At 34.4% G+C, this 22,494-nt stretch overlaps 1 protein-coding gene and 1 pseudogene across 1 annotated transcript in view; one reads left to right on the top strand and one right to left on the bottom strand.

Annotated features, from left to right (window-relative positions):
• CHD2 (chromodomain helicase DNA binding protein 2) overlaps positions 1-22,494 on the top strand; it is a 133,997-nt gene that overhangs the window by 92,983 nt on the left and 18,520 nt on the right. Inside the window, exons 28-34 of the mRNA XM_044665431.1 lie at positions 1,133-1,272; positions 10,395-10,533; positions 11,803-11,953; positions 13,103-13,225; positions 14,331-14,459; positions 14,967-15,107; positions 16,097-16,231. Of these exons, the coding sequence (XP_044521366.1) occupies positions 1,133-1,272; positions 10,395-10,533; positions 11,803-11,953; positions 13,103-13,225; positions 14,331-14,459; positions 14,967-15,107; positions 16,097-16,231 (958 nt within the window). The remainder of the gene's footprint in view (positions 1-1,132; positions 1,273-10,394; positions 10,534-11,802; positions 11,954-13,102; positions 13,226-14,330; positions 14,460-14,966; positions 15,108-16,096; positions 16,232-22,494) is intronic.
• On the bottom strand, positions 20,237-20,497 carry LOC123236620 (annotated as a pseudogene).

Genomic DNA, 22,494 nt, shown 5'->3' with positions numbered 1-22,494 from the left:
GTCAGGATCAGAGATGTAAGGGGATGGGGAGTACAGATAGACTGGCTTGGGCCTTTTCACGAAATGAAGGCTCTAGGAGAAACTCACCAAAGGGAGTTTGATATTGAAATGTGTGGTTGAGTTATGCTAGCAGAAGTCAGTAACATTCACTAAAAAGCTACTGTATGGAAAATACTAGGTAGAAGCCAGTTTGGGGGCACTTGATAAAATTCTTTACTTTAAACATATTTTTGTTTTAGGGATAAACAAAACACATAATGGAAATAACTCAGTACTTAGCTTCTAGAAATATTATAAGAAATGAAAGTTACATCCTAATAAGATTAAATTTAATAGAAATAAATATAAAGCTTCATATTTGGGTTAAAAAAACAACAAATTTCAGAAGTACAAGAAAGAGAAGACATGACTAGACAAGGGTATCTTTGAAATATCTGTGAGTTTTAGTGGATTGAAAGCTACATTACATCAATCAACTCTGTGACATGGAAACCAAAAAAGCTAATTCAGATGTATTCTACATTTATTAACAGAGTCCTTGTATCCAGAATGAAGGTGGTTATAGCTTTTCAGGGTGGAATGGGCTATCTTGGGAGGTAATAGTTCCCTTACCAATTGGAAGTCTTAAGAAAGAAGTTAGAAAACCAGCTGTCAAGGAGGATATGGAGGGGCTCTTTGTTTCTGGTGGTCAGATTAAATGACTTCTGAAGTCCCTTTTGACTGTGAGATTCTGTGACTATAAATGACACTCATAGTTTAAAGAACTATCACATGCCAATGGAATTCATCAATGTGAGTATTCCTCCATGGATAGTATAGGGATATTTCAGGGTACAGAGTACTAATTAATGCATGTTCATCCCATGCAGTGTATAATAGTGGCACCAATTATCATGCAATCTGGATTAATTTAAGAGTGTGAAAAAATTTTGAGCTGTTCCTCCATTCTATATCTGAGCTATTCTAAGTGCTAATTTGAACATTTTATACTTTGTGATAAGAATGAGGAAAAGAGAAGTGAAAAAATTCTCTTACAAGAGCAGGTGAGAAGGGGAGTGGTGCTAGAGATTTCTGTTCAATATCACACAAGGGAGAACATTACCTGAAGAGGCTTAAATTTGTTACTCCACAGTCTGGAGTGCATTGCTCGGGATGCAGAGCTGGTAGATAAGTCTGTAGCAGATTTGAAGCGATTGGGAGAACTGATTCACAACAGCTGTGTGTCAGCAATGCAAGAATATGAGGAACAGCTGAAAGAAAATGCCAGCGAAGGTAAGTCCAGAAGATCTTTCTACTGACTAGCTCTGAACTCTGTTTTTTTATAAGTTTCAAATTCCTAAAAGTGCATAGTTCAGACCATGATTCTCCGTGTTCTTTTTTTTCTTTGTTTGCTTCAGCTGTTCTGACTTTGCTATTGTGCATCTCCTATGATTTTAAGATCATGGAGAACTAATAAAAAGTGGAGAACCAAATAAATATTATTTGGTAAACAGGAATTCAGTGACTATAGCATGCTAGACTCAATTCAGCTAAATATATTTAGTAAGTTTAGTAAGGCACTAGTGATAACAAAGACAAAGGATGAAAACAGTATCTCCCTCCTGAGATCCTACATTTTATTAGGGGTAGGATATGTTTGCCATCACCCTCATACACACACACGGATAGATACACACACACATATATCCTTGTTTTCAGTTATTTGTGGTCATCTACAAAGTGCAGGAGGCCCACCTGTGGTTTCAGTTACATTGATCATTGGGGGTTTCAGTTACCTAGTGTCAGCTGTGAAGTGCTCCTCAGTTCTTCCCTGGGGATATTCTTCTTGGTTTTCCTTTTCCCTTTCATTTATTTATTTATTTTTGAGGGGGGCGGGGAAGAGTTGGGAGGCTTCTGGAGCACTGAGTCTAGAGGCAGGAATGGGGAGGACTATATATATGTATATGTTCATATACATATATAGTCATATATGTATATGTATGTACATATATGTAGTCAGCAGGTGTTAGCTTATATTTGTCCTTTTGGTAATCCATAGTGGGTCTTGGAATGTGTCTTCTATGGACCAGAGGACCCTTTTGTGTGTGTATTTAACATATATGTGTACATATGTGCAGAGATATATCTTATCAATTCATTTGAGGAGGATAAGGCTTTATGGAGGCCAGGAGTATATATAGGAAATAAACTGGAAGTTGCATGAAGAGAAAGGAGGCAAGATAGCTTATATGTATATAATCCTGAAAGGAACAGTTTTGTAAAATATGGTTGAAACATATAATACATGTGTAGGATAGGTTAAGAAAAGGAGAGACTAGATGGCCAATTAAGAGACTATTATATTAGTTCAGGCCTTAATAGGAGTAGTAGCCTTTTTAATGGAGAAAAAAGGACAGATGCAGGAGGTGATTTGGAGGTAGGATTAGGGGGAAGATGTGTTGAGGAGAAAAGAGTCAAGGATGTTATATGATTACAAACCTTGTTGACTGCAAAGTGGTGCCCTCATCAGAAATAAGGAAGCTTGCAAAAGGCCAGTTTAGAGGCGTAGATAATTAGTTATAGACATTGTTTGAGAAGTCAGTGGTACATCTTTATAGAGATGTCAGTAGGTTTTGGGTAATCTGTGAGACAAAAATTTGGAGAGGGTCTAAATTATGTACTGACACATATAATAATGAGATTTATCAGTTTAGAGATAATATTAAAGAGAAAGAGATCCAAAGTAACAAGTAAATATTCATTCTTGTCCCACCTGCTAAGCAGTCTATTATTTTTTGACTTCTAGCAGTGGCATTCAGTAGTATGGAATAGAGACTGAGAAACCAAATAAATGGAGGTAGAAAGTGAAATGGAAACATAGGAAATTTTGATCTGAAAGAGATATTCCAGAGTTCAAGATTATGGAACTAGTAGAATGGTGATATGCCATCCCTTTGATAGATAAGCAAGAATAAAAACTTAGGTTGTGAGAGGTCATGGTAATCAAAGGGACATTTAACATGTATTAATAAAATCACCATCATGAAAGCAAGAGTTAATGTGGAGGGGGCAGCTGGGTAGCTCAGTGGATTGAGAGCCGGGCCTAGAGACGGGAGGTCCTAGGTTCAGATCCGGCCTCAGACACTTCCCGGCTGTGTGACCCTGGGCAAGTCACTTGACCCCCATTGCCTACCCTTACCACTCTTCCACCTATAAGTCAATACACAAAAGTTAAGGGTTTAAAAAATTAAAAAAAAAAAAAAAAAAAAAAAAAAAAAAAAAGAGTTAATGTGGAAAGGAAGAAATGTAACTAAGACCCTCAACTCCTTGAGAAAAGAGCATGAATGAACTAGAGAGATAATAGTGGATTCTTATCTTTGTTATGCTGCAAGGGTTTCAAAGTAAGTTTTGCAAAAATAGGAAATGTTGATTTGACAGTTTTGGGAACTTATTCCTATTTTAGTTCCAATAAGAGGTACCTTGTAGACCAGTAAATAGCAGTAGTAATCCTAGTTTGACATAAAGGTCAAATTGTTGCCTTTATAAATTAAAAGGTATTCAGTTTATGTGGTTGTACTATGTTTTAATTTTACAGAACATTCCTTGAAGTGTATCTATCTATCAGTGGTTAAGTTTTTGAAATATTTTTATTGTAATGAGATTTCTGTTGCAATAGGATTCAAATTGTTTCTATTTCTCTGGAAAACTCATGGCTTTTGCAATATGTAATGTGTTTTCTTATTTTTATGTCCCAGTTCATGGTCCTCAAAAATACTGTGTAGCAGTAGTGGAAATTATTTATAATTTACTATTATATATATAATTACCAATTATACATATAATTATGAATGATTTATAATTTACTAGCTCTGTACTCCTGTAGCTTTTGTTATCAGTTGATTTCTTCATATAAGAACCACAAAATGCTTATTTGTTGTTGCTATAAGAAACTAGGACCATTTCATTATCATAAGGGAAAAAAACACATTGCTTAGTTACCAAGATATATTATCTCACATGAAAAGTAGAATTATCTCAAGGATTTCAAATTCAGTCACTTAATAGCATCATTTAGTTAGTAAGCTTTGGTTTTTATTTTTGAACCCTAATAGAATTTTTCCTCTAATTTCAGGCAAGAGTTAGCTTCTTTCTTTGTCTTTGCCTTAGCTATAAGATGTTAAATTTTAACCTATTTTTATAGTATAAATCATTTGAGGTTTAGCTGGTTGATAAATTTGTACTTGAAGTTTCTTGGAACTACTTATAAAATAGCATTTTTATTATTAGAAATGTTGAAAGAACTTAAAACCTACATTTTCTTTTTTAAAAACTTGCTTTTTAAAAAATGTTAAACTTAATGTGCTCTAAGAAAAAATCTAGTTCCATGTATGTAGCAGAACTTGAAGGTACAAAATTCTATTCCATACTGCTTGCTTTTTAACAAAGTATATAATAAATTTTACCTTTCAAAACTGTTCAACTTATTAGTATTTACTTCTGAATTTTTTTGTTTCTTATGTACATTTAAAACTGTTTTGATGACTCCCTTATTTGACATTATTATTACTTTCATCACTCTAATTAAAACCAAAAGGCAAGAAAACAAATATGCATAATTGAACCTGAAGCACATATAATTGCACCCTAAAAGTGTGGCAGAGTGTCTAGATCTCAACGTCTACTCCAGGAAAACCCTGAAGTATTAATAATGATCAATAAATCCATTGTGAAACTATAGTGAGTGAATTATTTCTACACTAGAACTTCTCAGAAAGTCAAGTCAGAAGAACAAGGACATTAGGAAGAGGCCTGCAAGCAAAGCCAATACCAGTTAGGGTTATGAGTATAATCAGAGTGTAATCAGAGATTGGCTAATGACACATATAGCCTATAAGGCACATGTCCAGAGGAATCAAGATCAGAAGGTTTCCCTGAGAAAATCCTAGAGTTTGGACCTTGGGAATCATGGACAGAACTCTTGCAATGAATAAAAACCAACAAAGTGTGGTAGTGCTCAGACATTGACACTTCTAGGCCATTTTGGGTTTCCAATATTCTCTCCTGAGACACTAGAGAAGGTCCTGAAGATGCAATATATGGAACATCAAAGATAGGGGACGTAGCTAACTCTAGGAGGGGAAGGTCAGTGAAGGATGCAAAGTGACCCAGGTCAAGCCCACCAGAGTTGACCATTCCATCCAAAAACCCAGTGGAGGAGGAGGATCTAGACCTGTCATAAAGCCCCAGTTGAGAGAGTAAAGTGGAGAGAAGAGCAAATTGACTAAACACTTACAATATCTATAATTAATGTAAATCTGCAGATAAAGAGTAACCCTATACTAACTAACAACTGCAAAAAGAGACTCAAAAGGGAAAAAAATATTTTCCAAAAGTACTGTATGAATATGTACTTATTACCAAATATGTACTTATTTTTCTTCCTTAGGAGAAATGAAGCAAGAGGTAGAATACAAAATAATACTTTTTAGGAAAAAAATTAGAAGGGGAATAGATATCCTAGACCAGAAAATAGTAAACATTTTTCAAGTAACAAACTCCCTGAAAACCAGAATAAGCCAAACAGTAATCAGTGATTCCATAAGACAAGAGATTTATCAGGACAAAAAAAGAATACAAGAAAATGTAAGAACTGAGTTAAAAAAAACAACTAACCTGAAAAATAGCTCAAGGAGAGAATCATTGACATCCCTCAAAACTATGATTTTAAAAAATATGGCCTCAATAATATACTTAAACAATGAATGAAAATTGTCCAGATCCATTAGAACTAGAAGATATGAAAAATAAAGGTACTAGTAACTTCCTAAAAGAAACATCACAAAGAAAAACCCCACTAATGTCATTGTATTCTTAATTTTTGCTTACTTGTTTTGTTAATTGTAATGTAAAAATAAAGCACAGAAGTTAAAAACAAAAAGAAACAGGACAAAATGAGATAGAATTCACTGATCACTTCTGAAAGAAACTCCCAAAAGAAAAGTTGGGATGTCACAGCCCAAATCCAGAGTTTCTGAAACAAAGAAAAAATACTTTAGGCATCTAGAAAGAAGCAGTTTAAGGACCAGTCAGTATTACAAAATACTAGGCAGTTTTTTAATAAATGATAAGAGATCTCGAAATAATAGTATTCCCAAAAACAAACTATATAGGCATACAACCAAATATAACAACCTACAAAGCTGAGTAAATATACTCTTATAAAATACCCCTCTTGAAAGATAGAGGGTTTTCAAGAATTTGTGGCAAAATAGATAACAGCTGAATAGGAACTTTGAAATAAAAACACATGTCTAGAAAAATCTACCATGGAAATGGTGACAGATATTTTCAGAGAATCCTGGGTGGCATGAACTGAAACAGCACAATGTGAGCAGAACAAGAAGAATTTATACACACACACACACAAATTTGGTTTAGAAATATTCAACAGAGAATCAGGTAAGGAAGGTTAGGATGGAGGATAATACTAGAGAGGGAAAAAGAAAAGGAGAGGAGGGGACAGGAGGGAACCTAAGGAGGTTGGGGGATGCTGAATGAAATGTGCTGTTTGAATATAATATGACTGTACCATAAGAAATGACCAAAGATTATTTGACATTATTTCAGAGAATCCTAGAAAGTATGAGTTAATTTAGAATGAAGTGAACAGAACCAGGAGAAGAATTTGACAATGAAAATGTTGTAAAGAATAATAACTTTGAGGAGGGAGCTGGGTAGCTCAGTGGATTGAGAGCAAGGCCTAGAGACCAGAGGTCCTAGGTTCAAATCTGGCCTCAGACACTTCTCAGCTGTGTGACCCTGGGCAAGTCACTTAACCCCCATTGCCTAACCCTTACCACTCTTCTGTCTTGGAGCCAATAAATAGTAAGGGTTTAAAAAGAAACAAAACTTTGAAACACTTAAGTACTCTGGATCAGCCATACCTCTAAAGGACCTATGGTAGTATGACAGTATCATAGCAATTTTCATTTGTAATTTCTTGAAGTATTTTATCCAGGATTTTTTTAAGTTATAGTTTTGGGGGCGACGTCATACTAAGAAGTTAGTATTATGCAATATTACCAGAACTTTTCTGAAACATTTTGGTAGGAAAGGGCAGCAAGTAGTGTTTCTCCCCCAGAGAGAGAGGGAGAGAGATATGGCTATGGAAACATTGTTAGGTTGAACAGGAAGACCCACAGATAAAATAGCACAATTTTGAAAGTAACATGTAGAATCACATACTTAAGAAAATTTTTTTACCCTCACCTTCTGTCTTAGAATCCATGCTGTGTATTGGTTCCAAGGCAGAAGAGTAGTAGGGGATAGGCAATGGGGGTTAAGTTATTTGCCCAGGGTCACACAGCTAGGAAGTGTCTAAGGCAAGTTTTGAACCCAGGACTTCTTGTCCCAAGGCCTGGTTCTCTATCCACTGAGGCACTAACTGCCCTTGAATTTTGTAGTTTTCAAAAGAACAAGCTATGGGAAATAGAGATCCATAGTTTGATAGCAAATTCTTATGTTCTCCTGTGAACTTGGAAATACTCTTTCTAAAAAAGTTTTTTAAGTTCAAAATGAAAGAAGAGAGAAATGTCATTAATCTTTAAGGTCTCAGATATAACTATTTTGTTTTTTCTTGCTGATTAAATAAAACTTATTCTATATTTAAAATAAATAAATATTAATAGTTTAGCAAAACAAATGTATACGGTGACTGTGTCCAATCCTCTAAATATGTTGCTGGTCAGAATTCTTAAGTGTTTCAAAATTATTTTTCTTTATAACATTGCTTTCATTGTCATATTCTTCTAGCCTTGTTCACTTCACACTACAGTAGCTTGTACTTCCTAGGATTCTCCAAAATAATCTCTTCGGTCATTTCTTATAGTGTAGGAATATTATTCTATTACATTCATATAACACAATTTATTCAGCCTCCTCCTATTGAGGGGGTACTCCCTTAGTTTTCCTCCTTTTAACCTCCCCAGTATTATCCTCTGTCTTAATTCTCCTCACATACTTGCTTCTTTGTTGAGTTTTTGGTTTTTTATGTTTTTACTCTGTTAAGTGTTTAAGTTTATTAAATTCGCGTGTGTTTATGTTTAACTCTTTTTCCAAATTATGGAGCATAAATCCTACCTTTTTTTTTCTTCCATTATACTCTAATATATAAATGTGTCAGCCTTCCTTTTCTTTTACCTCTTAAAATCCTCAGAACAAAATTCTTCTTCCTGTCCATAATTTCTTTTATATTTATTTTGAAGACATTGAGATCTTGTCAGTAATATTTGTTTCTTCTCCCTTTATAATAATAATGTTAGTACTTTGTTAGTATATAGCCTTTCCTAATTGATTGAATACATTTATCTCAATTCTTGTGTTTTCATTTCAAAGTAACTACTTAGTTCTGATCTTTATGTCATAAATGTCTGAAAGTCCCTTGTTCCATTAAAGATATCATTTTTTTTTACCCTGTAAGATGATATTCAGCTTTGCAGTATAAGTTATTTAAGTTATTCCTTAGTTGTATGCCCATATGTTTTGCCTTTTTTCAATATTGTATTCTAAGATCTCTTCATTTTTAAGAAACTACCAGGTCTTGTATGATGCTGATTGATCTTTTGGTACTTGAATTGCTTCTTTCTGGATACTTACAGTATTTTTTTTCTTTCCTGGAACCTCCGAATTTGGACTGACATTCCTGGGGCTTTTTTCCTTTTATGGAAATGATTTTCATTTTTCATGTTACTCTTTGATTCTAGTAGATGTGGGCAGTTTTTATTTATGATTTCTTAAAATACATCATTCAGGCTTTTGAAAATCATGGTTTTCAGGGATTCTAGTGATTGTTAAATGACTTTTTGACCATTTAAAAAATATCAGACATCTTACATTCCCTTCCATTTAAAAATAAAACCAGTTGATTTTGTCATAATATTACTTGTTTGATGGAGTCATTGATTTCTGTTTGATCTGTTTTGGTTTTCAAGGAGTCCACTATGTGGGTAAGGTTTACCACTTTCTAAGCTATTTTTCCCCCCTTTCTTTGCTCAAAAGTTTTTATTTTGTTTTTCATCTCTTGTTTTATTTCTTCTAGGTATTCATTTTTACTTTAAGATATTGCATTTATTATGGAGTTAATTTTCCCCTACTTTGGATTTTTTGGTATCTCTGGATCCATAATATTTCTTAGTGGTTGGTGTCTTATTTTCTTTCCAGCTTTTTCCTGAATTGGAGCTTTGTCCCAGGGTCAGACTCCACCCCCTTTTGTGATTTTGAGTGGGATGGTCAACTCTACTAGTTTTGACCTAGGTATACTGATGTTCATCTCCAGGATTCTGTCTGTGCTAAGAATACAGGTAGTTGTTATTCTCCTGGACCATTGATATTCAGAACGCTGGCTCTTCAAGATTTTCTATGGCATTTCATGTCAGAATGCTAAGGATCTTAGAATTTCTGGATCTGAGGTATTCTATTCCAAGCATTGCCAAAACCATTTGCTTCTAAATATATAGTATTGGTTTCTGAGCATTGTTAGACTTTCTTGTGGGAGGTCTTGATTCTTGTTATTTCCAGATATACACTTTACATAGTACAGGTGTCTTTGGACCTTCTCATTGGGAAACTTATCTTCTTTCCTGTGTATTTGTATTGCATTTTTTAATGGATTCATCTTCCTATTACCTACGAACTTCTGTCTGAATTTTTTTGCAGTCCTGGGATAGATGAAATCATCATAGTTTTTCAATAAATTTATTGATTATTTAATATGGTACAGTCTTTATGTTTTTGTTGGAGCAGGGATAGGGGAGCTATGCTGCCTTTGTTCAGGGAGCCATTTTGTTTGGAAGCCCTATTAACTTTTTTTTTTTTTTTTTTTTTAATAAACCCTTACCTTTCGTCTTGGAGTCAAAATTGTGTATTGGCTCCGAGGCAGAAGAGTGGTAAGGGTAGGCAATGGGGGTCAAGTGACTTGCCCAGGGTCACACAGCTGGGAAGTGTCTGAGGCCAGATTTGAACTTAGGACCTCCCGTCTCTAGGCCTGGCTCTCAATCCACTGAGCTACCCAGCTGCCCCCCCCTATTAACTTTTAAATGCTTTCAAAATCCTCTTCTAGTTTTTAATTTTGGAAGTAAGAAAAAGAAATATTAACATCAGGAAAAAAATTACCACTGGATAAAGAAAACGTAAATATTTAATTTCCAAAATAGTTTAAGGATATTTCAAAAAATGTGCATTGAATATTTATTTTATTTATATTTTATACCTGTGAACTAATGAAGGACAAGAAATCTAAAATGAGGAAGTAAAAGCTTGGGGGAAAAGTAAGTAGGTGGTTGGGATATTTATCCTTATGTATTTCATGATACTTTAATAAACATTCTTTATACTAATTTGAAATTGATTTTCCTTAGGGAAAGGACCAGGGAAAAGAAGAGGACCTACTATCAAGATTTCCGGAGTTCAAGTCAATGTTAAATCTATTATTCAGCATGAAGAAGAGTTTGAGATGTTGCGCAAATCTATACCTGTGGACCCTGAGGAAAAAAAAAAGTGAGTATCATTATCTATATATATTTATGTGTAAATGAGATAGACATAACTTGAAGTTTGTTCTGTGCAAATGTATATAGTTTTCACCATTAAAAATAAATGTAAATTAAATAATAAATTTTCCTTATTATCTTAAAATACTGTGTCCATGCCAGCTAAAGTTTATTCTCAAAAAAATATTCTATTTATTTATTTATTTATTTAAATTTCATTTTTTTAGAAAAAAAATTTTTTTCCCTGGTTACATGATGTTTTTACTCTCTCCCCCTCAACACCCCTTCCCCTTCCACCCACCCCACCCCACCCCGTAACCAATGCACATTTCCACTGGTTTCTTCATGTGTCATTGATCAAGACCTATTTTCATATTATTGATAATTGTACTAGGGTGGTTGTTTAGAGTCTACATCCCAAATCATGTCCTCATCAACCCATGTGTTCAAGCAGTTGTTTTTCTTCTATGCTTCTACTCCCGTTTCCACTTCCTCTGAATATGGGTAGCGTTCTTTTCCATAAATCCCTCAGAATTGTCCTGGGTCATTGCATTGCTGCTAGTACAGAAGTCTATTACATTTGATTGTACCACAGTGTATCAGTCTCTGTGTACAATGTTCTTCTGGCTCTTCTCCTTTCACTCTGCATCAGTTCCTGGAGGTCTTTCCAGTTCACATGGAATTCTTCCAGTTTATTATTCCTTTGAGCACAATAGTATTCCATCACCAGCTTATACTACAATTTGTTCAGCCATTCCCCAATTGAAGGGCATATCTTTGTTTTCCAGTTTTTTGCTACCACAAAGAGCACAGCTATAAATATTTTTGTACATGTCTTTTTCCCGATGATCTCTTTGGGGTACAAACCCAGCAATGGTATGGCTGGATCAAAGGGCAGGCAATCTTTTGGCACTCTTTGGGCATAGTTCCAAATCGCCATCCAGAATGGTTGGATCAATTCACAACTCCACCAGCAATGCATTAATGTCCCAATTTTGCCACATCCCCTCCAACATTTGTTACTCTCCCCTGTTGTCATTTTAGCCAATCTGCTAGGTGTGAGGTGATACCTCAGACTTGTTTTGATTTGTATTTCTCTAATTATTAGAGATTTAGAACACTTTCCTGTGTGCTTATTGATAGTTTTGATTTCTTTATCTGAAAATTGCCTATGCATAATCCCTTGCCCATTTATTGATTGGGGAATGTCTTGATTTAAAAAAAATATTCAGAGAAATTCCTCAACAACATTCTTTTGCTTTTATCTTTCCTTCAGATACTGCTTAACCTGTCGTGTCAAAGCTGCACATTTTGATGTAGATTGGGGAGTGGAAGATGATTCTCGTCTGCTGTTGGGGATTTATGAACATGGCTATGGCAACTGGGAGTTAATTAAAACAGACCCAGAGCTTAAATTAACTGACAAAGTAAGTAATTTTGTAAGACTAGAGATGTCCATCAGACTTTTAAAGTATTGATAAATGATTAAATATTGAAGAAAATAATTTAATGGCATATAACATAAAATCATAATAATTTTGTGAATGATTTCTTGTCCATCTATTCACTTTGGAAACAGCGATTTCTGGTGAGATACGGTAACTATGCAGTTGAAGATTAAGGAGAAAATGCTAACTAAACTCCCAAAACCCTTTTAAAATTGTGGGAAAGACTTAGATATTGTCCTAAGTAGAATTTCAAAAATCTGATTTGTTAGTGGTCAAATGCCCTTACAATTAATGCCAGAGAAAGATTGTTTTAAGGTCCATTTGGTGGTTCATTATTTTTGGAAGTACAATCAAATTCTTTCATTACAGACAGACAAAGATAGACACAAAAGAATAGTTCTTTGGGGTTTTTTGTAATGGGATTTGACCTTCAGCTGAAGCCTATCCCTTGAACATATTTAGTACAAATCATTCTACCTAAATGTTCTAGCAGTGGTTTTTTAAAAAACGGTAGTGGGGAAAGCAGGAAGGCTTAGATTTCAGCAGAGCAGTTTCAGTGTTGTGCTCCTGGCAGGGCTTTTCCTGGCACGTCAAAACAAAACAATGCTTATCCAGTGTGGTTTTTCAGAGGGTAAAAACACCCTGCCATAAACACTGAGTTCAAATTCAGTCTGGGCTTACAGGTCCAAATATTTTAGCAGGGAATGGATCATATCCTGGAATAGCTCAGTGCTCTCTGCAATGCTCTAAGAAGCATTTAAATCTAAAATGAAGCTTTAACCTAGCTCCAGGGATTCCCTGCTCCTGGAAGGAGGAAATCCACGACGGCTGGGATGCTCTAGCAGATGAAGCCAACAAGCTCCCCCTACCTGAGTTGTTCTTCCCTGTTAACAGCACAGGTAGGAGCCAGTGGGAGAGCTGGATTTCTCCATCCCATTTTGTAAAATGAGAACAGCTCATAAGGGATTTTAGTGTTTGGGAGCCCTGGAAAAAAAGATAGGATTTAAGACTTTTTGTGGGGGGTGGAGAGGGAAAAGCATTTTGTTAATACTATACTGTATTAGTGTATTTCCTGGCCTGCTAACCTAGAAATGTGGTGGTGGTTGTCTCTTTTTTCTTGTTCCAAAGATATTGCCTGTTGAGACGGATAAAAAACCTCAGGGAAAGCAGCTGCAAACTCGAGCTGATTACTTGTTAAAGCTGCTGAAGAAAGATTTGGAAAAAAAAGAGTTGATTAAAGAAGGTGAAGAGGTGGGTGAAGCTGACCAGTCTTTGGCTGTTCCCAAGGGAAATCTTCCTTAATTGAATTAGTATTTTGTAATGGTGAGCATACTGTGGATATATCACAAAAACCAGTATTGCCTCAGATTCAGATTTAGCTTAAGATAGACGATTTTGAGGTTTAAAAGGGTTAGTTTTATCATAAAACAAGGGCTTTGTTTCAGTTAAGCTTAGGTTGATATTTGTGAAATTTAATGAGATTATCCTTTGTGGACTAGGCTTTACAAGCTTTCTCATTCCCCAGTTATCCTATTCTTTTTCATCCTTCTCTTTCTGTCAAACATTGCCAGACTAGGTGTTTTTATTTTTTTTTAAAAATATCAATTGGAGTTTGGAACATAATACTCCTATATTGGGCATACATTGAATCCCCTAATCTTATTACTCATTGAATTATGTCTAGCTTTTGGTTATTCTTGATAATAGGTCATAGAAATAGTATTGGTAATCTTAAAAAGACAAGTAAACCAAAAATTTGTCTTTAGTCAAAACTTTCAGCCTTCTAAATTAAACTTTTTGACAAGACAATAAACTCATTTGAGCTTTTTTATGTTTCTAGCCACTCTATAAAAAGTGACTTAGTATTGATAACAGGAGGGAAGAGTAGCAGCAGTTGGAAAACCTAGTTATGATTGGCTTAACAGCCCTAAGATAAGGGTTTTTTCATTTATACGGAGCACCTAAATTCTTTTAGGGGTTGCACCATTTATTATTCCTTAAGGATGCTCTTTGCTTATTCCTTTTCAGGCTTTGCTAATTTGTAAGTTTGAACAGAAAAGCTACTATAACTTTAAGGATGTGTAACCTTGTGCCAAGTCCTATTTATGCTCCAGCTACATTTTTGGTTGGCCAATTCATCTTTAGTTATATTTTTAGATGAGATTCAGACATATGAAATACAGAGAAGCTCATCAAGAGAAAATTAGCTTTTAGCTTTTTCTTTTTGGCCAAACAATTCACTCAACTGTGTACTATATATTGGTAGCAGAAGTACCCACATGGTAGAAATCACACATACTTGAAGTACAAATATTGGAGTAAGTTTTATCATTAGTGGTTCCTTCCCTTTCAATAGACCAAATTAAAGAAGCGAAAGTCCCGTGTGAAGAAGGAAAACAAGGCTCCTAGAGTGAAAGATGAGCATGGAAATGAATTCTCATCCCCTAGGCATTCAGACAATCCATCAGAAGAGGGGGAAGTCAAGGTAGGGGCCAGATTTCGGTAGTTCAGTTGAAAACTTACTGTTTGGGGTTTACAGAGAGTTGAAAAATCCATAGAATGCTCCTGTGTCTTAAACTTAATTAGTCAGAAAATAAGAGTTTACTTTAAGGAAAGAAAAAAACACATTAGAGTCATTCATTATATAATTGGTTGGGGATAGAAGTCTGGGATCTTTACTCATTATTGCTATACAGTTTCAGGTATATCTGAGAGTAATTATCATAGGCCAAATTGATCCATAGTTACACAAAGAAATGAGGCAATAGATGTGAGACTACTCAGTATTCACCAAACTGTATTGAGTGCCTGCTGTATGCAGTGTAGTCAGTGTATTGCAGGGTAGGGTACTTAAAAAAAATGTCTTTTTCTAAAAACAGCAAGTGACCTTGGAGCTTTGTTATGTTTTTTCTAGATACCACACAAGTGAATGGTTGAATTAATAAACTTTGTGGCAAAAATTTATAGTCATGTGGGATTTCTTGATTCTTAGGATGATGGCTTGGAAAAAAGCCCCATGAAAAAAAAGCAGAAGAAAAAAGAAAACAAAGAGAACAAGGAAAAGCAGATGGGTTCTAAGAAAGAAAAAGAAGGCGATAAGGAAAGAAAGAAGTCAAAGGATAAGAAAGAAAAGGTATTTATTTCCTTTTTATATATTAGTAAATATGCATCATTTGGAATTTTCTTTTAGAAGATGGAAATGATAATGAAGTTTTCATTCTTGAAAAAAGTATCTAGAGCCGCTTCAGTGATATAGAGATGTTTGTTATTCCTGGAGGGTTAGAACTCAAAAGGGCTACATAGTCTAATACCCTCATTTTATAGGTGAAGAAACAGGTCTGAGAGAAGTTAATAGATTTGATTTTGGTTGCTCAAGTAACATTCTGCAGTGAGCTTTGGACCCTGGTCCTCTGATTCCAGAGTCAATGTACTTTCTACTCTATCATGTGACAGGAAAAGGGCCAGAGAAAAGAAAACTTAAGTTGAAAGCAGGCACCTAAAGCAGATTCTCAGTCATTTTAGTGGGGAGTTGTTTCCTTGACAAATTACTATGGGAAGGATTTGATTTTCAGAAAATAACTTGTGATCATTTAGTGGATAAGAGGCACAGAATGGGGGAAGAGATGAGATTTAGAAGCCTGATTTTAGAAGGATATGCTTGATTTCAACAAGACTTCTATGAGCTATATTTTTTTTTATTTAAAGTTCATAAAAACATATTAAAGCCAGAAAGCATAGAATCTGTTGGTCCTATATACAAACATTCCTTGGTTTGTTACTTTTGGATTATTTTTTTAAGCATGTTTTTTTTTTTTCTGGATGGGGGGGCAAAAGTAAACATGCATTTTGTGAAGCTTAAGTTATCTTTAGGTATGTAAACAGAAAGAAGAGAGAAATGTGATTTAGTTATCACTAGCTGATGATTAGAATTCATTAATTCCATTCTTTACTAAGTGATGGGATTCTAAACAATATGTTCATTTCCTTGAAGTTAAGTATATCCTTTTGTGGTGTCACTATATAAATGTAATGTAAATGTAAAAACATTTAAAGTCTGAATTTCTAATAGTGATTGCTACACGGAAAAAAAAAAATGACTATATGTAATGGTTTCTTTTAAAGCCTAAAGCAGGTGATGCCAAATCTGGAAATAAATCAAAAAGAGCTCAAGGTCCTGTCCATATTACTGCAGGAAGTGAACCAATCCCCATTGGAGAAGATGAGGATGATGAACTGGACCAGGAAACTTTCAGCATAGTAAGTGCTAAAATTGGGTAGCCAAGGGATTCCAGAAATAAATACTAAGTTATATGTTAGGACTCTGCATTCTCTAGGTCTATTCATAGATTCTTAATTTAGTAGAATAAAAACTTATTTAAATTCCCAATATAAATAGTAAAATAGATCCCCATATTCCAAGAACTTTGTTTTGTGAGCTGGTGGAAAGAAATACATTTTTCTGTTTCTTAGAAAAGGTGTTTCTCTCTTTTTCTTTTCCTGACTGAGAATGTTCCCTTAATGGTATTTATAGATCAGAAAACAGGAATTCTTGGAACCCTGAGAAAAAGTTAGAACTCAGAAAATACTCACTGAAAGACTAAATCTCAGGTGAAAATTGATAATCATGTTATCAATAAATAGAGTGGCTAAGGTGGTACAGCGGATAGAAGGCTAGACCTGGAGTCAGCAAATCAAGTTGAATTGTGGCCTTGGACACTAGCCATATGATCCTGGGCAAGTCACTTGACCTCTGTTTGTCTCAGAGTAAACTGGAGATAATAACGACATGTATCTTTGTGGGGTTGTTGTAAGAATCAAATGAGGTAATATTTGTAAAGTTCAGTGTCTGGCAAATCATAGGGACTATAGAAGTACTTATTCTTTTCACCCTAAATAAAATAAACTGAAAGAAAAGACTCATATGCCTCTTTGGGCTTACCCAAGTTTCTTCTAGTCTCTTTATATTTTTTAAAATACACACACACACACACACACACACACACATATATTCCCTCACCCCCACCCCCATGCTTTATTCATTTAAATAATGGAATTTGCTGAACTCTGTGGAGTGGAACAAAATTTGGATGATGATAGTTCAAAAAGATGAGTAATGTGAATTTAAAATATAGGCAAATGAGTTTGAGACCAATATAACCTATTTGAGGCCAAATAACCTATCTGTCAAGACAGGATGTACCCAGGATTCCTGTTAAGGGATGAACTGAACCAGGTACCCACTAAGGTACTTTCCAATTCTAAATGTTTATTCCATGACCATGGAAGAGAAGACTGAAAAGTAGTGAGGTACCAGTCTGAGGAAGGGTTTGAATGATAGGCTACAGTTTTGCTCTTCAACATAATGTAGTACTTAGCAATGCAATTTTTAACTAAGTTCAACAAATACTTATTTAGACTCTGCTTTGATACCTCGAATAGAGTAGAATCCAATTTCTCCCTTTTCTGGAGAGCTGTATTCATTAGGAAGTTTTTTTTTTACATATGATAACTCTTCCAATATTTGAGAACAGTTATGCTTTTAATCAACTCCTACCTCTACCCTGCCCCACCTATTCCCACTCACATTTTCCCTTTTTTACTTTTTTAAGCTAAAAATGCCTATTATTTTGAAACAATCCTGATATAGCATGGATTCCAACATTTTCTGCAATTCTGGTTCCTTTTGTCTACAGCGTCATTGCTCTTTCTAGAGTATTCTGGTATGGGCAAAATATAGCAAAATTATCAGTTCTTTATTCCTGGAAGCTCTCCTTCTTTTAATGCCTTCCAAGATTACATCAGTTTTTTGGGGGTACTATTATAGCATAATCTTATTGAATTTACACTCCATTAAAACCTCTAGGTCTTTTTTAGACAATTATTGACTAACCGTGCTGATTGCATTCTATGCTAGTTATGTTGATATTTTGAAATCCAATATAAGATTTTATCCTTCTGAAGTTTCATCTGATTCAGCCATATTCTAGGATCTTTTTTGGGATCCTGAATCTATTATTTAGTATATTAATAAATTCTTCCCAGCATTTGTCAATCTGCAGATTTGATAAGCATGCTATCTATACTTTTATTCCTGTTTTTGGTAAAAATCTTAAAATGCACAGATCCCTAGATACTTCACGTTATCTCTTTTGTTTTCACTATCACAAAAACAATTTAGGAATATTTTTGTAAATATCAAACCTTTTCTTATTTTTTTTTTTGCTCACCTTCGAGTATAGACCTAACAGAGGTGTAGAAGGTTGTGTAAAATTCCAGATTGCTTTTCAGAATAGTTGTATCCAACCATTTGGTTGGTACCTGGTCAGAAGTTCACCAACTGTGCATCATTGTGTGTTTTCCTACATCCCCTACAACAACATTTATCATTTTCCCTCTTTTTTTTTTTTTTGCCATCTTTGCCAACATATTGATGGGTTTGGCATGGAATTTCAGAATTGCTTTAATTTGCATTTCTCTAATTAATGGTCATTTGGAACATTTTTTAATATGGCTATCGATCCCTGGGTTTCTTCCTTTGAGAACTACCTGTTCACATTTGAATGTGCTCCTTATATGTCTTGGAAATGAGATCCTTATCAGAGAAACTTCTTGCATAGATTTTTATCTCACTTGTTTCCCTTTTAATCTTTGTTTTGTTATATTTGCGCAAAAGTTTTTTATTTCATCAAAATTATCCATTTTATTTTCTGTCATCCTCTCTATCCCTTGTTTAATTATAAACTTTTTTCTATTGACCTAATAGGTAATTTTTTCCATGTTTTTCTTATTTGTTTAAGATGTAACCTTTTATATCTTGGTCATATTTCTATCTGTTCAGGAACTTTTTCTTGGTATAGGGTGAAATGTTGATCTAAGTCTAATCTCTTTTGTATTACTAGCAGATTTTCCTAGCAGTTTTTTTTGTCATGTAATGAAACTATCCCAGCAGTCAAAATCTTTATTTTTTATTGAAAATTTGCATACTAGATACATTTGCTTCTATATGTTGTGTTAGCAATTGACTGATTTCTTTTTTTTAAATTAGTATCAAATTATTTTGAGAATTACTGCTTTGTAGTATAGTTTGAGATCTGGCACTACTAGGCTCTCTTCTTTCCCTCTTCATTATTTCCCTTGAGAGTCTTGACCTTTTTTACTTATCTATGAATTTCGTTATTTTCAGAATCTGTAAAAATCTTTTGGTAGTTTTATTGGCATGGCATTGAAGAAGTAAATTAATGGAGCTAGAATCGACCTTTTTATTAGTTTGACATCCTATCCATTATCAATTAATATTTGTCTGGTTATTTAGGTCTGTTTTTTTTAAACAGTGGTTTATAGATATAGTTATATAGTTTTTATGTGTATCTTAGGTAAACTCCCTAGTATTTTATATACTTTGAAGTGAATTTTAAATGGAATTTCCATTTTCCTGTTGGGTTTTATTGATACTCTATAGAAATGCTGATGCTTTTTCTGAACTTATTTTATATATTTCATATTTGTTAAAGTTATTGTTTCAGTTAATTTTTTAAAACTTAATCTTTAAAGTTCATTAAGTGTACCATCATATCCTTTAAAGTGATAATTTTGCTTCTTTTTTATATAGACTTATTTCTTCAATTTCTTTTTCTTGCTTTATTGCTTTGGCCAGTACTTTAGTGTACTATGCCAAATAGAAGCAGTGACAATGGGCATTTTTATTTTCCCCCAATTTTATTGGAAAAGCATTGTTGTGCTCGTGAATGTATGTGTGACAAGAAGTTTAATCTATCATGCTTATTTAAACTACAAGATATTTGATTTAGAAGAAAAACAATCTATGAACAATTTCTCTATAGTAATAAATCCCTACTGAAAGATAAAGATTGCCCTACATGAACAGCTACATTCAAAAAAATTGTTTTGTTGTTGCTGTTAAATAATGAGAACAGAATAATTTACTGGAATATAAAGATAAGAGTTGAATAAGCATGACACTAATGGGATATTTTCTAAGAATTTGTTTTTTTCCCTTCCCCATCTCCACTTGCTATTGATCAAAACATAACATCTATCAAAATGCATTATGCCTGTGCACATACACCAGTTTCTTTATGTACAATTAAAGAATAGGAATCAAAGGAGAGTGAAAATGATCTTGTAGTAGTCAGGATGTATATGAACCAAATCTCAGTTTTCTAATTGCAAATGCATTGTTTCCCTTGGGACCACAGTTCTGGAGCAGAGTTGCAGGCTCCCTTTTCAGTAAGCACCTTCATTCTACAACTGGAATACTTCAATTGTATGTTCATCCTCCATTTCTAGCTATGCAGGTGGGTCTGTTTCATTGATTGGATGCCCATCAAATCGTAATCTGATCTGCCGCACAACTCATTAACAGTAGGCTTTCTCATTAGTTTACCAAGTGGTATGTGCCTCTTGATTAAACTGTATCAGAGAAACATACTGCCCTGCCACCTTCAGATGAATGTGACCATTGTTTTCAGTCTTGACTTTTTCCTTAGGCTTCTTGTTGGTCATGGTTAATCCCAAAGTCTCTCCAGTCATCACCTTGCAAAAAATGCATCAGAGCGTTCTGCACTAAGAGAATCAGAACAGCAGTATCAGAAGAAGATTGTTTAAATTATTTAGTGGTAGGATAGAACTGAGCTCCATTATTTCCATATATTTTAACCTTTTGGGTTACTTTGCTGTGGTTTCAATCTGGGCAGTTTTAATTTATGACTTCTTAAATGTAGTATATTAAGGTTTTTTTTTCTTTGTTATTATTATGGTTTTTAGGACTTCCAGTGATTCCTAAATTCTCTCTCCTTGACCTATTTTCCAGGTCAGTTGTTTTTGATACCAGATATCTTACATTTTCTACTATTTTTTAATCCTTTCATTTTGCTCTAATGCAGTTTTCCTTTTCACATCGTGGGGGTTAGGAGGTGTCCCTGCAATTTGGAAAATCTGTATAAAATTTTTTTAGCCCTCCTATCATACCAGTCTGAATTTTTCCTTTTTCTTTTACTGGATATTTATAGTACCTTATTGTAAATTTTTGATTAAGTATATGTTTCTGAGTTTCTAAACTTTTTCTATTATTTGCTAGCCTTAGTGTGTCATCTGTGAATTCTGCAAAATACCCCCAAAATTCTCAATTTCTTATTATTAATTTATGTATTTAATTTCTTATTAATTTTTCTGATATAGCAAAACCACGATGAGAGAAGTTGCAATGTAGAAAGGATAACTATATTTTGTATTGTCTGGAGTGTAAAAATAAGGAGTCATTGATTTTATATTTGTCTCTTCTAGTTTTCAGAAAGTCCATTACCTTAAGGTTTACTGCTTTTGTTTTTAAACTATTTTCCTTCTAAGTCTTTCTTCATGAGCATTTATATCAGCTTCTCTCTTACTTTATTACTTTTTTCTAAATATTAATGTAGTCCTTATGAAAAGTTTTTTTCTTTTGAATCTCTTTTTTACAGTTGTTAGATGTGAGTGGAATTACTCACTCCCTCTTGGGGGTCTTTATTGAGATTTATGACGATTGTTAACACTGGTAGGTATTTTCTTTGATTTGCTCATTGGGATTTTGTATCAGTGTTAGCCATTCCTTCCCTCCAACCCCAACTTTTAGGTGGGATGGTCCTTTTTGTTTGGTCTTGCCCTAGGTTACCTTGGTTCCTTCACTGACTTTCTTCTCTTGGGTAAAAGCCTCCTTTCCTCCACCCCAGTCTTGGGGATTCATAGTGCTAAACTTTCAGGGCCTTCTTTTGTTTTAGGACAGTATTTAGGACTTCATTACCCTTGGGCCTGAAGAATCCTTGTCTGCGTTCTATGGCACTATGTGCTACTCTTACATTTGCTAGGCTCTATCTTTAGTATTTCCAATTATCCTATGGCTTTCTAGGGGGATCCTCTTCCTCTTACTTCCTCTGGATAGCCTACATGTGTCTATAGTCAATCTGTTTGCATTCAAAGTTATCTGCACTAATGTGCTCTTTAGCTGACAGCCTCCTCTGATGTTGCCTACAGTCTTCTGACTGACCTATTGTGCAACATGGAGAGTAGAAGGTTTAATTTACTTTTGTTTCTCATTAGATTTATTGATTATTATTTAGTCTTATGCAGACTTCATGGTTTTATTGGAATAGATTTGGGAAAACTGATGTGTGTCCTTTTCATGCAATCATTTTCACCAGATGTGTTCTGTTATATATGTTCTTCACTTCAAGTTAGGTTAGATAGATTATAAGTACAGTGAAGGAAACAGAACACACAATCTTAAAAGGCTTCTAGTCAAGTCCAAGGCCTTCAGTGCTTGTATGTAAATGTACAGAGTTTAGGCAACAGTCTGACCCAATTGTTTTGATTCTCCTTTATCTCCCAATAGAGCTATTACTCCCTCGCCTTGCTTTTTGTATTTTCATTAGATCTTATTTATAATGCCAGAAAGCAGATGAGATATCTATTTTGCTCATCAAATATTTATTTGAATGGTATTAACCCTGTTTTTAACTCTTAAAAAT

This window comes from Gracilinanus agilis, chromosome 2 (assembly GCF_016433145.1).
Source record: "Gracilinanus agilis isolate LMUSP501 chromosome 2, AgileGrace, whole genome shotgun sequence".
NCBI lineage: Eukaryota > Metazoa > Chordata > Mammalia > Didelphimorphia > Didelphidae > Gracilinanus > Gracilinanus agilis.
The sequence above is the reverse complement of the archived record's forward strand: the minus strand, read 5'-3'. Positions and strand labels throughout refer to the sequence as shown.